Source organism: Mytilus galloprovincialis, chromosome 12, assembly GCF_965363235.1.
Source record: "Mytilus galloprovincialis chromosome 12, xbMytGall1.hap1.1, whole genome shotgun sequence".
Classification (NCBI taxonomy): domain Eukaryota; kingdom Metazoa; phylum Mollusca; class Bivalvia; order Mytilida; family Mytilidae; genus Mytilus; species Mytilus galloprovincialis.
In genome coordinates, this window is record NC_134849.1 from 62,750,307 (window position 1) to 62,766,424 (window position 16,118).

At 33.2% G+C, this 16,118-nt stretch overlaps 1 protein-coding gene across 1 annotated transcript in view; it reads left to right on the forward strand.

Annotated features, from left to right (window-relative positions):
* The window catches only part of LOC143054501 (uncharacterized), a 75,168-nt gene that overhangs the window by 48,123 nt on the left and 10,927 nt on the right, over positions 1-16,118 (forward strand). The window contains exons 15-18 of the mRNA XM_076227520.1: positions 1,884-2,423; positions 6,256-6,362; positions 12,115-12,568; positions 14,129-14,904. Coding sequence (XP_076083635.1) covers positions 1,884-2,423; positions 6,256-6,362; positions 12,115-12,568; positions 14,129-14,904 — 1,877 coding nt within the window. The remainder of the gene's footprint in view (positions 1-1,883; positions 2,424-6,255; positions 6,363-12,114; positions 12,569-14,128; positions 14,905-16,118) is intronic.

Consider the following 16,118-nt stretch of genomic DNA (forward strand, 5'->3'; position numbering starts at 1 on the left):
TACTAGTTAGGATATCAATCTAAAAAAGGAGAAGGCCTGGTAATGGCTAATTTCGGCCTAAAATTTACAGTACATCAGACATGTCAGATGAAAGATTTTTGACATTTTTTATTCACTCAAGGTTATTGTAAAAGGTTTTGACTGACTTGGTTATTAAAAACGCTCAAACTCAAGCTTAAATATGAAAAAAAATTCTATCAAATATACCATTTAAAGTCACTTTGCAGATGATTTTTTGTCTAAATGGAAGTAGCCGCATTCGTGTTTACTCTCAACATTTATATATAATATGTATCATTATTGTCATTAAAACATATATTTAAATATTAAGAATGAACACAAGTGTGGCCACTTCCATTTTAGACAAAAAAACGTCTTAAAATTAGCATAAATGTGAAGATATAAGAATTTTTGCATGAAAAAATGATGCTAGTACCTGATGCATGTACATTGCATTATCAATAACAGCCCATATTCATGTAACAAAAACATGTTTCTTTCCAATAAATAAGTAAAAGTTAACAATTAAACAACTTTGCAAAAACACTATATTTGGGGCCAAAAAGGGGTCTTACCGGGCCTACTCCTTTAGTAGCGAGTACAGACCGATTGTTTACGATTCAGTAAGACACTGCTTCAATATCCGTTATGTAGTAGAGGCCATTTTAAATACCTTGTTGAATGGACACCCCATTTAAACCCATGTTATACTGCTGGTTTAAAAAAGACTTAAAAGTTCATTATTTCTATTTTTCAATAAAATAGTAAAATGAGTATACGTTAATTATGAGACAGCAATAAGCAAATAACAGAAGTATTTATAATATGGACACGAATAATCTTTCAGTAAAGAAAAAACATTAAGCTTGATATAGACATGTTTGGGTGTTTATAAAAAAATGGACAAATTTTGGTGTTCATACAAATGACACACCTTTGCACCCTTTTACGTTAAGAAATGTTTCACAGTTCAGTGACGTCATGTGGACACATTTGGGTGGATGGACATGTTTCTAAGTGTAACATACAATGGCATATTTGTTATTGTGGTGTGGGTAGTAATAAGTTATATTTTGTAAAAAAAAAATGGACGTGGTCTGAAGTTTCAGTTATATGCATATGCCAGTCAACTTTTACCCCAAAAATATTCGTATGTGCCAGTTCCAAGTCTGCAGTGAGTGTTGTTATATCTATTTATCATTATTTTTTTATCATTAACTAGCATACTGCCAACTGCAATTCGCGATAGATTTCCCCCATGGAGGCTTCCAAAGGGAAATTTTGAAAGAGCAATTTTTTCCACAGTTGATAACATTTAATTAACTTTACCATTGGTATATAGGACTGTTGAAGTATGAAGAAGCAAATAAACAACATTAAAATTAATTTGAAGGTTCCTTTAAAGATTTTCTAGAACTATGAGAGCCATCTTTCACATACAAATGTTTTTGAAATTTATGAATTGGGCCGTTGTTTTTTTCTGTAAATTGTTTCACTTTTTGTTTTGTGTTATTTGTGTGTTTTTGTGTCAATTATTTAACTGTTTGTCTTTTCATGACCTTTTATCATGTGTATAGCTGACAAAATGAAAGATATGTATGAGTTTTACTCAATGTTGAAGACTGCAATGATATACAATTCATCAAAACCTGGTCAATTGGACTTTGTTGCAATGAAGAGTTGTACTATTTGCAATTATACCACATCTTAATTTTCACAAAATAAGAAAAAAATAACTTTTTTCCCTGCTTCAATGATCAACTTTATTTTATGCTAAAGTAAGTTTTTTAGTTACTTTGAGTGATTATGTCACTGTAAAGTCTTTACCAAAGTTTATCTATTTGTATGTTAAATAAATAACATCAATTTTTTTTTTCATACAGCAACTTATAATGCCTTGGATGTTGTGTACAATAAGGTATTAATGACCTCCATAGAAGAAGATGAAACTAAACAAGCAAAAACACCAGAAAATCAGGAACCAGATGCAAAACCTGTTGATAGTCAAAATGCAGAAGATAATCCTTCTCAGAAGTCACAAGCTGCCAAGTCAACATCCTGGCCTGTGAACGACTCGAGTGAACCCTCTACACAGCCACAAACAGCCCAAACTTTGTCACCACAGATGTCCTCTAGTGAGTCTAAAAAACAGCAAATGAAAAAGAAAATGACAACTAAAATGACCAAAAAAGAAATAAAAAAGAGAATGGAGAAAGTCCTCAAAAGTGGGAAATATAAAATGAAAGTTGGCCGACTCATCTTCTGGGACTTTGGTGGACAGTATGTCTATTATACAACACACCAGACATTCATGACTTTCAGAGCTTTGTTCCTAGTAGTTTTTGATGGTAGTAAGAGATTGAATGAAGAAGTCCCTGATGTACTGTGTTTTCCAGGGCAGCACATGACACCAACCCCAGCAGGTAATTGTGTTAATTAAATTTGTAACATCTATTTTACTGAACATGCTTACAAAATTTGGCAATGAACATAATGACAATAAAAAACTAATTGTTCAGAGGACAATTGAAAGTCTTTCAACCTCAAAACGAACCTATTTTGATATATAAATATAAAAAGTTGGTTAAAAGGTCATTTTTGATGTCCCGACAATAGCTTACTTTACTGATTCAAAAGAAATTATCGTTTCAATACACTTTTTCTTATAGTAAGAGATACTTTGCCATTTCCTCAGTTTCCTGTTTGAAAAATATCTCTTCCGGTATTACATTATAGATCACTTGACGCCGATTCCAAAAATATATGGTTTTAAATACTTATTTTATTAAATTAATGCAAAAAAGACTACTTTAGGTTTAGTACAGGTCACTTCCGGTTGACTTTTTAGCTCACCTGGTCCGAAGGGCCAAGTGAGCTTTTCCCATCACTTTGCGTCCGGCGTCCGTCGTCCGTCGTCGTCGTCCGTCGTCGTTAACTTTTACAAAAATCTTCTCCTCTAAAACTACTGGGCCAAATTACACCAAACTTGGCCACAATCTTCATTGGGGTAACTAGTTTAAAAAATGTGTGGCGTGACCCAGCCAACCAACCAAGATGGCCGCCATGGCTAAAAATAGAACATAGGGGTAAAATGCAGGTTTTGGGTTATAACTCAAAAACCAAAGCATTAAGAGCAAATCTGTCATGGGGTAAAATTGTTTATCAGGTCAAGATCTATCTGCCCTGAAATTTTCAGATGAATCGAACAACCCGTTGTTGGGTTGCTTCCCCTGAATTGATAATTTTAAGGAAATTTTGCTGTTTTTGGTTATTATCTTGAATATTATTATAGATAGAGATAAATTGTAAACAGCAATAATGTTCAGCAAAGTAAGATCTACAAATAAGTCAACATGACCAAAATGGTCAGTTGACCACTTAAGAGTTATTGCCCTTTTTAGTCCATTTTAACCATTTTTCGTAAATCTTAGTTATCTTTTACAAAAATCTTCTCCTCTGAAACTACTGAGACAAATTAATCCAAACTTGGCCACAATCATCATTGGAGTATCTAGTTTAAAAAATGTGTGGCGTGACCCGGCCAACCAACCAAGATGGCCGCCATGGCTAAAAATAGAACATAGGGGTAAAATGCAGTTTTTGGCTTATAACTCAAAAACCAAAGCATTTAGAGCAAATCTGTCATGGGGTAAAATTGTTCATCAGGTCAAATTCTATCTGCCCTGAAATTTTCAGATGAATCGAACAACCCGTTGTTGGGTTGCTGCCCCTGAATTGATAATTTTAAGGAAATTTTGCTGTTTTTGGTTATTATCTTGAATATTATTATAGATAGAGATAAACTGTAAACAGCAATAATGTTCAGCAAAGTAAGATCTACAAATAAGTCAACATGACAAAAATGGTCAGTTGACCACTTTAGGAGTTATTGCCCTTTATAGTCCATTTATAACCATTTTTCATAAATCTTAGTAATCTTTTAGAAAAATCTTCTTCTCTGAAACTACTGGGCCAAATTTAACCAAACTTGGCCATAATCATCATTGGGGTAACTAGTTTAAAAAATGTGTCCGGTGACCCGGCCAACCAACCAAGATGGCCGCCATGGCTAAAAATTGAACATAGGGGTAAAATGCAGTTTTTAGCTTATAACTCAAAAACCAAAGCATTAAGAGCAAATATGACAGGAAGTAAAATTGTTGATCAGGTCACGATCTATCTGCCCTGGAATTTTCAGATGAATCGGATAATCGGTTGTTAGGTTGCTGCCCCTGAATTGGTAATTTTGAGGAAATTTTGCTGTTTTTTTTTTGTTATCTTGAATATTATTATAGATAGAGATAAACTGTAAACAGCAATAATGTACAGCAAAGTAAGAACTAAAAATAAGTCACTATGACCAAAATAGTCAATTGATCCCCTAAGAAGTTATTGCCCTTCATAGTCAATTTTTAACAATTTTCTTAAAATTTGAAGATTTTCAATAACATTTTCCACAGAAAGTACTGTTATAGGTAGAGATAATTGTAAGCAGCAAGAATGTATAGTAAAGTAAGATCTACAAACACATCACCATCACCAAAACACAATTTTGTCATGAATACATCTGTGTCCATTGTTTAATATTCACATAGACCAAGGTGAGCGACACAGGCTCTTTAGAGCCTCTAGTTTTAAGAACATGTGTATTCCTACTTAATGCAAAAAGACCCAATGTCTTAAACATGCCTCAAAATGAAGTTACAGAAAAGTTAAAAATCTAAAGCATTAATACTTACATTTGTCCTTGACCTCTATTTCAAGGTCACCAAGCAAGGACCTTTCTCATTTCAAAAGACTTAAGATCTCTACTATGTATTGTAACTTTTGTTTATAAGTTATATTACCATACATCTTATTTCTAACATTTTAGGGCAGAAAACTCCTAGTAAAAGTAACTATTGGTTTCTCAGAAATAATTTCCTGTTATGACATATCGCAACTAACAATTTAGTGAAAATCTTATGTCGATATATATTACAGTTTCTTAAGAGTAGCATTCACAAGCAAAAGCAAAAAATTAAATCATGACCTTACTTTTTTTTATGGACCCTAGGTCTTTAATCATCTATCATGCTTATGGTTTATGCGTTACTATCACATTTACTTATGTCAAATACATAAAGGGAGATAACTCTCATACGGAATCTTCAGAACTCTTCAATCAAAATAATTCTCGACAGTCTTCAATTTGATAAAATATATTTGTGCAATCTTTTAACTTTTGCAAATTAGTAGTCTGCACAAGAAAAACAGTGTTCTGGGAGATTACACAGTAAAGTGTTTGGTGAAGAGGTGTCAGTTTCTAAAGCCTAAAATATGTTCGATATCATAAACCAAATATCAAAGCAACATCTTGCAAAACAACAAAAACAGTGTTCTGGGAGATTACTAAAACACAGTAAAGTGTTTGGTGAAGAGGTGTCAGTTTCTAAAGCCTAAAATATGTTCGATATCATAAACCAAATATCAAAGCAACATCTTGCAAAACAACAAAAACAGTGTTCTGGGAGATTACTAAAACACAGTAAAGTGTTTGGTGAAGAGGTGTCAGTTTCTAAAGCCTAAAATATGTTCGATATCATAAACCAAATATCAAAGCAACATCTTGCAAAACAACAAAAACAGTGTTCTGGGAGATTACTAAAACACAGTAAAGTGTTTGGTGAAGAGGTGTCAGTTTCTAAAGCCTAAAATATGTTCGATATCATAAACAAAATATCAAAGCAACATCTTGCAAAACAACAAAACCTCACAAGAAAAAAAATTAGAAGTAAGAAAACATTTGTTTTGTCTATACATATATATAGAATTATTCAAATTGTCAGAATACATTGTTTTTTTGTATTAAAATTATTTACGAAGATTGTAAGCAGTTTTAAAAGAAAACAGTGCATTCAGATATGTACTACACATTCAAATGCAACATGTCAACAAATTTTTACTTGTAATGAGTTAAAAGATTAGTGCCAATTCCAGGTAACCCTCCAGTCAGATAATTTTGGTTGGGTTCGTGTTTTTCAATCTATAGTTTTATGTGTAATGTTTTGTATACTGTTGTTTTTCTTTTTGAACATAATTTTTGTATTCTATTATTAAACTTCTGGTTTTTGAATGCCTTCCTTTTACACAACCTTATAAAATGGTATAAATAACGTAATTAGCTCATGCACAGATATTAAAGAATTTATAAATTGATTGAAATGCATTACAAATTAAATCTTAATTGTATTTTAGCTTTATTGTTTTTTTCAGTCTTTTTACTGCACTGGGTAAACTCAATCCTGACCTATTGTAAGGTGGTGTATGCTGGCATCCCTAAGATCTTGTTTGTTGCTACCCATAAGGACAAGGTACCAGTGGTAAGTGAACAAGTTATAAATAGGTTGTGTTTACAGGTATTCCTTAGATCTTGTTTTTATGCATCCATAAAGACAAGGTACCAGCGGTTTTTTTTCTAGTAGCAACAAATTAAAGTTTCCGCCAATTTAGAACCCAGCTTCGTGTAAACATGTTATACTGTGTGTTGCATTATCAGGTTCATAGCTCATTCATTGCATGTTAATCAGATACTTTATATGTGTAAACACAATGCCTTTTAAGAACACATGGTCATATATTTTGTAAAAGCATGCGTTCCTGTACAAACTATTTTGATTCCAGAAAATTACAAACTAAGAAAAAGATGCCATTGCAAAGATTGTGATTAAAAATAAATCTATTCTAAATGTCCAAAATAATGTGTAGGATACAAAGGACAAATGGGATTTGCTAAACAAATATGTTGATTTAATATCCACATGAAGAAAATGCATATCACACTAGTGTGTTTGTGTTATGATCCTTTTAATTGATCACAATAATATTTGATGATGTGTCTAATAATCCTTTTTTTTAAATCATTTCAAAATGAAATGTCATCCCTTTTTTCGTCCCAGAGAGTATCACCAGCCCAGTGATCGGCACTTCGATGTTAATCTGAATATCAATTATATGATAATTTTTTTTAATCTTACTGTTGACAAATCTATAAATTATTCGAAATATTTAGGATTGTCGTATCCCAGTCATAGATTACCTTGGCCGTATTTAAACAATTTTTATACGACCGCAAAAATTTTAATTTTTTGGTCGTATATTGCTATCACGTTGGCGTCGTCGGCGTCGTCCGAATACTTTTAGTTTTCGCACTCTAACTTTAGTAAAAGTGAATAGAAATCAATGAAATTTTAACACAAGGTTTATGACCCCAAAAGGAAGGTTGGGATTGATTTTGGGAGTTTTGGTCCCAACATTTTAGGAATAAGGGGCCAAAAAGGGCCCAAATAAGCATTTTCTTGGTTTTCGCACTATAACTTTAGTTTAAGTGAATAGAAATCTATGAAATTTTGACACAAGGTTTATGACCCCAAAAGGAAGGTTGGGATTGATTTTGGGAGTTTTGGTTCCAACAGTTTAGGAATTAAGGGCCAAAAAAGGGCCCAAATAAGCATTATTCTTGGTTTTCGCACAATAACTTTAGTATAAGTAAATAGAAATCAATGAAATTTTAACACAAGGTTTATGACCACAAAAGGAAGGTTGGGGTTGATTTTTGGAGTTGAGGTTACAACAGTTTATGAATTAGGGGCCAAAAAGGGACCCAAATAAGCATTATTTTTGGTTTTTGCACCATAACTTTAGTATAAGTAAATAGAAATCTATGAAATTTAAACACAAGGTTAATGACCATAAAAGGAAGGTTGGGTTTGATTTTTGGGAGTTTTGGTCCTAACAGTTTAGGAATAAGGGGCCCAAAGGGTCAAAAATTGAACTTTGTGTGATTTCATCAAAAATTGAATAATTGGGGTTCTTTGATATGCCGAATCTAACTATGTATGTAGATTCTTAATTTTTGGTCCCGTTTTCAAATTGGTCTACATTAAGGTCCAAAGGGTCCAAACTTAAACTTAGTTTGATTTTAACAAAAATTGAATCCTTGGGGTTCTTTGATATGCTGAATTTAAAAATGTACTTAGATTTTTAATTATTGGCCTAGTTTTCAAGTTGGTCCAAATGGGGGTCCAAAATTAAACTTTGTTTGATTTCATCAAAAATTGAATAAATGGGTTCTTTGATATGCCAAATCTAACTGTGTATGTAGATTCTTAATTTTTGGTCCAGTTTTCAAATTGGTCTACATTAAGGTCCAAAGGGTCCAAAATTAAACTAAGTTTGATTTTAACAAAAATTAAATTCTTGGGCTTATTTGATATGCTTTATCTAAATATGTACTTTGATTTTTGATTATGGGCCCAGTTTTCAAGTTGGTCCAAATCAGGATTCCATATCAAGTATTGTGCAATAGCAAGAAATTTTCAATTGCACAGTATTGCACAATAGCAAGAAATATCTAATTGCACAATATTGTGCAATAGCAATTAATTTTCAATTGGAGTTATCTTTCTTTGTATAGAATAGTAGTTGATAATATATGTTGGAAATTTGCCAGACATGACTATGATGTCATTTTCTATTTTTATTTGCCAATAACTTTATGTAAATAACTTCATTGGAAATTTGCCAATATAAAATGTTGCTGATGAAGCTTTTTTTCCTTATCTTATCTAAAATGTTTTTAGATAATGTATGTTGGACATTTGCCAGACATGACTATGATGTCATTTTCTATTTTTATTTGCCAATAACTTTATGTAAATAACTTCATTGGAAATTTGCCAATATAAAATGTTGCTGATGAAGTTTTTTTTATTGTTTTATACAATAAACAATGTATATTCACTTTTACTACCAACCAATCTTTACCATTCAGTGATAACAAGCACTTTATTTTACATTTTAATATTTTATGATGTATTTAAAAGAGTAGTTATTGTTGCAAACTCCATTTGAAATTTGAATTGATATCAGTTTTGGAAAAAGGGAAACGGGGATGTGAAAAAAAGTGGGGGGGGGGGGGTTTTAATTTTTCTCATTTCAGATTTCATAAATAAAAAGAAAATTTCTTCAAACATTTTTTTGAGAGGATTAATATTCAACAGCATAATTGCTCAAAGGCCAAAAAAAACTTTAAAGTTCATTAGACCACATTCATTCTGTGTCAGAAACCTATGCTGTGTCAACTATTTAATTTTAGATTTAAAAAGTTTGAAGAAGAAATCTTTAATTGATTTGTAAAATCTTGACATTTGTTTTGTGTAAAAAAAACCATTTAATGTCAAAAATTTGATCACAATCCAAATTCAGAGCTGTATCACGCTTGAATGTTTTGTCCATACTTGCCCAAACTGTTCAGGGTTCGACCTCTGCGGTCGTATAAAGCTGCGCCCTGCGGAGCACCTGGTTTGGATTTGTAGATGCTTAATCATGTCAATGCTCTTCACCTTGCACTTTATTGGCTTTATATCTAGTTCGATCTGAGCGTCACTGATGAGTCGTAGAGTGATCTGAAAGGTTTTTGTCGATCTGCAACTTTTGTTGCAGAAAGCTCGACATAGGGATAGTGATCTGGTGGCGGCGGCTACGGCGGCGGCGTTAGCTTACTTCTTAAAAGGTTTATATTTTAGAAGGTGAAAGATCTGGATGCTTCATACTTTGTATATAGATGCCTCATGTTACGAAGTTTCCGTCAGTCACATGTACAATGTCCTTGACCTCATTTTCATGGTTCAGTGACCACTTGAAAAAAAAGTTTAGATTTTTTGTAATGTTAAATTCTCTCTTATTATAAGTAATAGGATAACTATATTTGGTATGTGCGTACCTTGCAAGGTCCTTATGCCCGTCAGACCGTTTTCACTTGACCTCGACCTCATTTTATGGATCAGTGAACAAGGTTAAGTTTTGGTGGTCAAGTCCATATCTCAGATACTATAAGCAATAGGGCTAATATATTTGGTGTATGGAAGGACTAGAAGGTGTACATGTCCAACTGGCAGGTGTCATCTGACCTTGACCTCATTTTCATGGTTCAGTGGTTATAGTTAAGTTTTTGTGTTTTGGTCTGTTTTTCGCATACTTTATGCAATAGGTCTACTATATTTGTTGTATGGAATGATTGTAAGGTGTACATGTCTAGCGGGCAGATGTCATCTGACCTTGACCTTGTTTTCATGGTTCAGTGGTCAAAGTTAAGTTTATAAGTTTTGGTCTTTTTATCTAATATTATATGCCAAAGGTCAACTATATTTGATGTATGGAAATATATTATGATCTATATGTCAGTCCCGCAGGTTTTATTTTACCATGACCTCAATTGCACGGTTTATTGCTCAGTGTTAAGTTTTTGTGTTTTGGTCTATTTTTCTTAAACTGTAAGTAGTAGGTCAACTATATTTGTTGTATGGAAGCTTTGTTAGCTGTACATGTCTGCCTGGCATGGTTCATCTGACCTTGACCTCATTTTCATGGTTCATTGGTCTTTGTTTAGCTATCTTGGTTAATGTTAAGTTTATGTGACAGTTGTAATAAAGCTTTATACTTAGGACTATCAACATAATATCAATGATTAGTAAAGAAGGCGAGACATTTCAGTGTGTACTCTTGTTTTTACTATGGGCCAAGGGCCCCTCAAAAATAAATTCAATGGGCCATTTAAAAAAATAATGGGCCATGTTGTCAAATGAGTGGGCCATTTGAATTGACTTCTGTAAAAAAAAAAAAAAAAAGTATCAGACTGAGTATATTTTGGCAAAGAGGTGTTGGTACTTACCTTTATGATTTTAAATAAAATCATGGATATTGTTCCTGTGATTTTGTAATTTCAATTTCAATGAATATACAATAACTTCTTCCAACCCCAACAATATTTAAGTAAACCTTTATTTACAATGTTTAAACTGGTACTGTTGCCTTGTTCATGTTCATGGGTTTTTTTTGTACATTAAATTTGGGTCCTCGTCGATACCATACTTATTCCAGACGTTCCGTATCAGAGGACATTTCAGGCATTTCCTCTGCACTTCTAGTATTATTATAACTTAATCACGGTGACAAGAATAACAGTATAGAGTACCATTAGTTCATAGAAGAAACAACAAATCGCTGAAGTCATGTTTACAAAATGTCAAAACGAGCCAAAGACCAAAAAATGACAAGGACAGTTAAGCGTCTTTTATGGAGACAAAAACTATATTCCTAAAAAGTCTTTGGGGTTCTTCAATCGAAATAATAGCAAGCTAAACTAAATGAGATTATTATTAGAGTTAAATCTCGTCTGTACTAGCCAAATTTCAAAAATTTAAAATTGTTTATAAAAAAAATATATCACGAATGATGGTAAATTACGTTTTTCGGGTTATCAGTTAGACCGCATGGTTCTATTATTACAATAGGAACACACCCGAGACGTTAAATCGCATGGCTCTATTATCATAGGGAAACACCCGAGACGTCCCAAAAATATATAGGTGCTCCTATTATTGGAGGAACACACATGGCGGCACAGAACACGATCGGAAATATTCATTTGATGATATCTAAACGTTTCGAAACGAAGTGAAAAATATCCTGCGCCACGTGGGCGCTTACATATGTCACTGTATGCGCCATTTCTTGACAATATGCGCTATAGGCGCAGGGCGCACGTCCTTCCCGATCACTGGTCGTATGTAGACAAAACACGCACCTGACGTATCAAATCATAAGCTTTGATAACTATTCAACAAAGGACATCCCACAACAAAGTATACAATAATAGAACTCAAGAAAAAAATCTCTGTTTTGTTGATCTTGCATTGCTGATTATGAAGACTGTTTAATTGCTCTCCTTCTTCCTTAGTTTTTGCTCAAAATACAAAAAAAGGTTAAACAAAAACAATCCCCATTTTAGGGCAATCCCATTGTCCAAAAAATTAAAAGCCTATAGAAACAAATAAAAAAAGTTACCAGTGTTGTTGTGTAACTATCTATGACACATATTTTATAAAACAAAACAAAAACCGATATTCTTGTACAACAGTTTTGTCAATGAATGATTGTAAAGGCACTTTAAACAATTCTTTAAATAATAATTATATCATATTGTTCTAAAGAGAAAAGTATGATGTTAACCATTATCAACAACATCATATTCAGCCTTACAATCTGTACTTAATGATGATTATTTTTTGGCAGGAGGATGTAGAAACCAGACGTGATCTGTTGTACAGCGAAGTAGAGGAATTATTTAAGGATCACGAGGGCAGAACTCATCTTGTTCTTGACAAACAAATATTTGTCAATGCCACTGATAAAAATGATCAAGAAATTGAAACCCTGAAGAAAGCCATTACAGAGCTTACTTTCGACCATCCGTGTTGGGGGGAGAAAATGCTGAACGCATGTGTTCCCCTTGAACTCGAGATTGCTGAAATGGTAGCTACAGGAAAGCAGATCCTGCGATTGGTAGAACTTGAAGAATTGAATTCAATCAGCAAGGTGTCCGTCCTGGATGTAGAACAACTTAATGACTTCCTACACTTTCAACATTCTCTTGGAAAGCTCATCTACTTTGATACCCTTCAGCTCCGAGATCATGTAATAATTAACCCGCTACTCATGGTTGAGGTTATGAGATCTTTTGTGACAGGTATTTATCAATTGAAAACTAAAAGTTGCTGTCTTATTTCATGTAAATACCATTGTTGTAATTAATCAGAGCATTGACCAAAACTGTTTTATGGCTTATTTCATGTCCATGGTGATAAATATTGTTTCTTATATGTCCTTATGGTTTTCTTTATTATCCTTCGATGTTGCCCACAATGTAAAAATAAATGGTAACCCTTTTTTATGAACGTCTGTCCGTCTGAAGCACATCAATATTCAGACACTGTTCGCGATTAGGTTTTGCTTACTTGGTAGGATTGGCTGTCGTCAGATTTTCTACACCCTTAATCATAAGTTCTATTAAGCTTTTTTTACTGTATTAAATGAACTCATACCTGGTTGGATAAGTCATATTTTTTTCTCCGTAAATTATTAAAATTGGGAAAGGAAATGGGGAATGTGTCAAAGCGACAACAACCCGACCAAATAGCAGACAACAGATTATTGTATGAATAGGTTAAGCATTCCTGTATTCTTATCATCTGCATTTAACATACACTTCTTAAAAACTCCTAATCAACTAAATTAAGCAAGAACTTTTTATATAGGCCGTCAATATACAGATAAATAGAAAGATAGCGTCAATATCCATAAAAATAGAAACAAGGCGTCAGATAAGAACAATAACTTTGATTGTCATATCCGACAAAAACAGTAAAATGATACACCATATGTTATATTTTAAACAAAAAATTTGCCATGGCTAAAAAAGGATAAAATTTTTGTTTTTTTATAATAAAACATTTAAAAGCAGAGCAAGTCTGACAAAAGCAGACTTGTTTATAATGTTACGATCTACCTACTCTTTATCAACATCAAAACTGTCAGATGACTTCTATACCAGTTATCATGAGTATTGCCATTAGAAATTGGATGTTTACTTTTATTAGTTTTTGAGAATTGAATGCCATTTTGAATACTTAGACCATTTGGAAGAAAATTTCATCCTCATAAGGATTGTGTGTAATAATTTTTTGTCTACAATGTTATACTTTTTTTTATTTGACCATGGTATATCTGGCTGGAACTTTAAAGCATATTTTGCCTATCATACCACAATGACACAAGCCATAATTGGAATCACAGTGGCAAATTATTATATTAAAAGAGGGGCAAATAAGTGAAAGACATTCAAAGTTTTATGTTAATTTTACCTAATATTAGCCCACATAATTATTATGACAGCCTTTACAAGGTACAGAAAAGATATCGTGTATACTAGTACTAAACAGGGATTATTGACAGTTGATGAAACATGCTACTGTACCTATTTTTATAATTTGTCAGGAATATGACAAATGCAACCTTTACACATCCATGCACATGGCTTGTTTAGAATATGACTACATGCAACCTTTTGTTTGCATTCGTACCAACTTTTTCTCACCTTGCAGTGTTCATGCATTATATTGTTTGGGCATCATTATTTTTTATTAATGTAATGATACACATGTAGAATTCCGTTTAAGTTGACCAATGAATAGTTATAGTCATTAAACTATAATATCGTTCCTATTAAAAAAAAAATTTTTTTTTTCAGATATAGGATTTTGGCCAAAGAAAAAAGAATTACAGCAAACTTTCAGAAGAATGTCAGAAAGTGGGATAATACGCCGAGAAGACCTGTATCAGATCTGGAAACAGAAGGACTTCCGTGCAGTTTTACCGTACAAAGAGTTTATATTCAACATCCTCATTCATTTAGATATTCTGGCAGAGCAAAGGAGATATGATACAGCTACAGGAAGTCGGTTGCCAGTAGAGAACTTCTTTGTTCCCTGTATGGTCACAGAAAGAAATACAACCAGCTTCATGGAAAAAGAATGTACACCAGAGAGAGCAATATGTTTAGCGTTTGTTTTTAAAGGAACTGTCATACCACCAGCTTTGCCCAATCGTCTGATCAGTGCATGTTTGAGCATGTGGACTTTGAAGCAGTATGAAGGAAGAAAACTCCTCTTTTCAGGATTTATTGTAGTCTCATTTGACAAGGCACATGATGTTGTAGTATGTGTTGAAGGCAACAAGATTCTCCTTTATATAGTCCATAAATCTTCGGCTGGACTTATAGTACAAGATGTAGCCACTGGAGTTAAGGAATGTTTGGTTACAACAATGAAGAGAATATCAGATTTCTATCAGTCAACCATCCATGAAAAACACAGCCAACAATTACCTTTTCACCTTGAATATTCATGTTCTCAGTTGACATGCTTCATTAGCGAAGAGATAGCTTTGCAGACCAATGTATGGGTTTGTGACGAACATAGTCAAACACACAGATCAAGAAACTGGGAGGTTTGGAGCCAAGATAAGGTATATATTTTATAGCCTTAAATCTTGACTTACATCTAGAAATTGACAATGAGGGTCGGTTGAAAACAAAACTTTATGACAAAAGAGATGTTTTCAGCTTTCCAATTGTGAACTTTCCATTTCTTAGTAGCAACATTCCGGCAGCACCTTCATACGGGGTTTATATCTCCCAATTGATACGATATTCCCATTCATGCATTTCCTATCATGATTTTCTTGATAGAGGGTTACTGCTCACAAGGAAGCTATTAAACCAAGAGTTCCAAATGGTGAAGTTGAAATCATCCCTTCGTAAATTTTACAAATGCCATCACGAGTTGGTTGACCGTTATGGAATAACCGTTTCACAAATGATATTGGATATGTTCCTTACGTCGTAACTACAATCCCCTTCCCTTTTATGAATGTGACCTACCGAATTAGACTATTTACCGGATTTGTTATCACATTAGCAACACGACGGGTGCCACATGTGGAGCAGGATCTGCTTACCCTTCCGGAGCACCTGAGATCACCCCTAGTTTTTGATGGGGTTTGTGTTGTTTATTCTTTAGTTTTCTATGTTGTGTCATATGTACTATTGTTTGTCTGTTTGTCTTTTTCATTTTTAGCCATGGCATTGTCAGTTTAATTTAGATATATCAGTTTGACTGTCCCTTTGGTATCTTTCGTCCATCTTTTATATAGTCAGTAAGCAGAATGTGCAAATTAAAAAAAAATCAAAATCAATAACAGGATCAAGGACAAATTAAAAATTATTTTTGTACGAAGTTAACACAATAATAACTATAATTAAAAATAGTTCCTTTATCCTTACTGTGCATAGATCTAACATGACTAAAAAATGTTGTTCATTTTGTTTACAATACATACTTATAAACTAAAGGACAGAGAAACAGGACATTTGTATATTTTCTGTGTTGTAAACATTAATGTGGTGATTAAGAACTATTTTGAGTGTTATATTTATGTCCTGTTTGTTTGTTGTTGCTAAGTTTATCAGTGTTCCTTCCTTTTTAGCTCACCTGGCCCGAAAGGCCAAGTGAGCTTTTCTCATCACTTGGTGTCTGTCGTCCTTCGTCGTCGTTAACTTTTTACATTTTGAACTTCTTCTAGAGAACCACTGTATGAAATGAAACCAAACATGGCATGAATGTTCCTTATGAGGTGCTGACCAAGTGTTGTTATTTTGTAGCTGATCCATCATCCAAGAT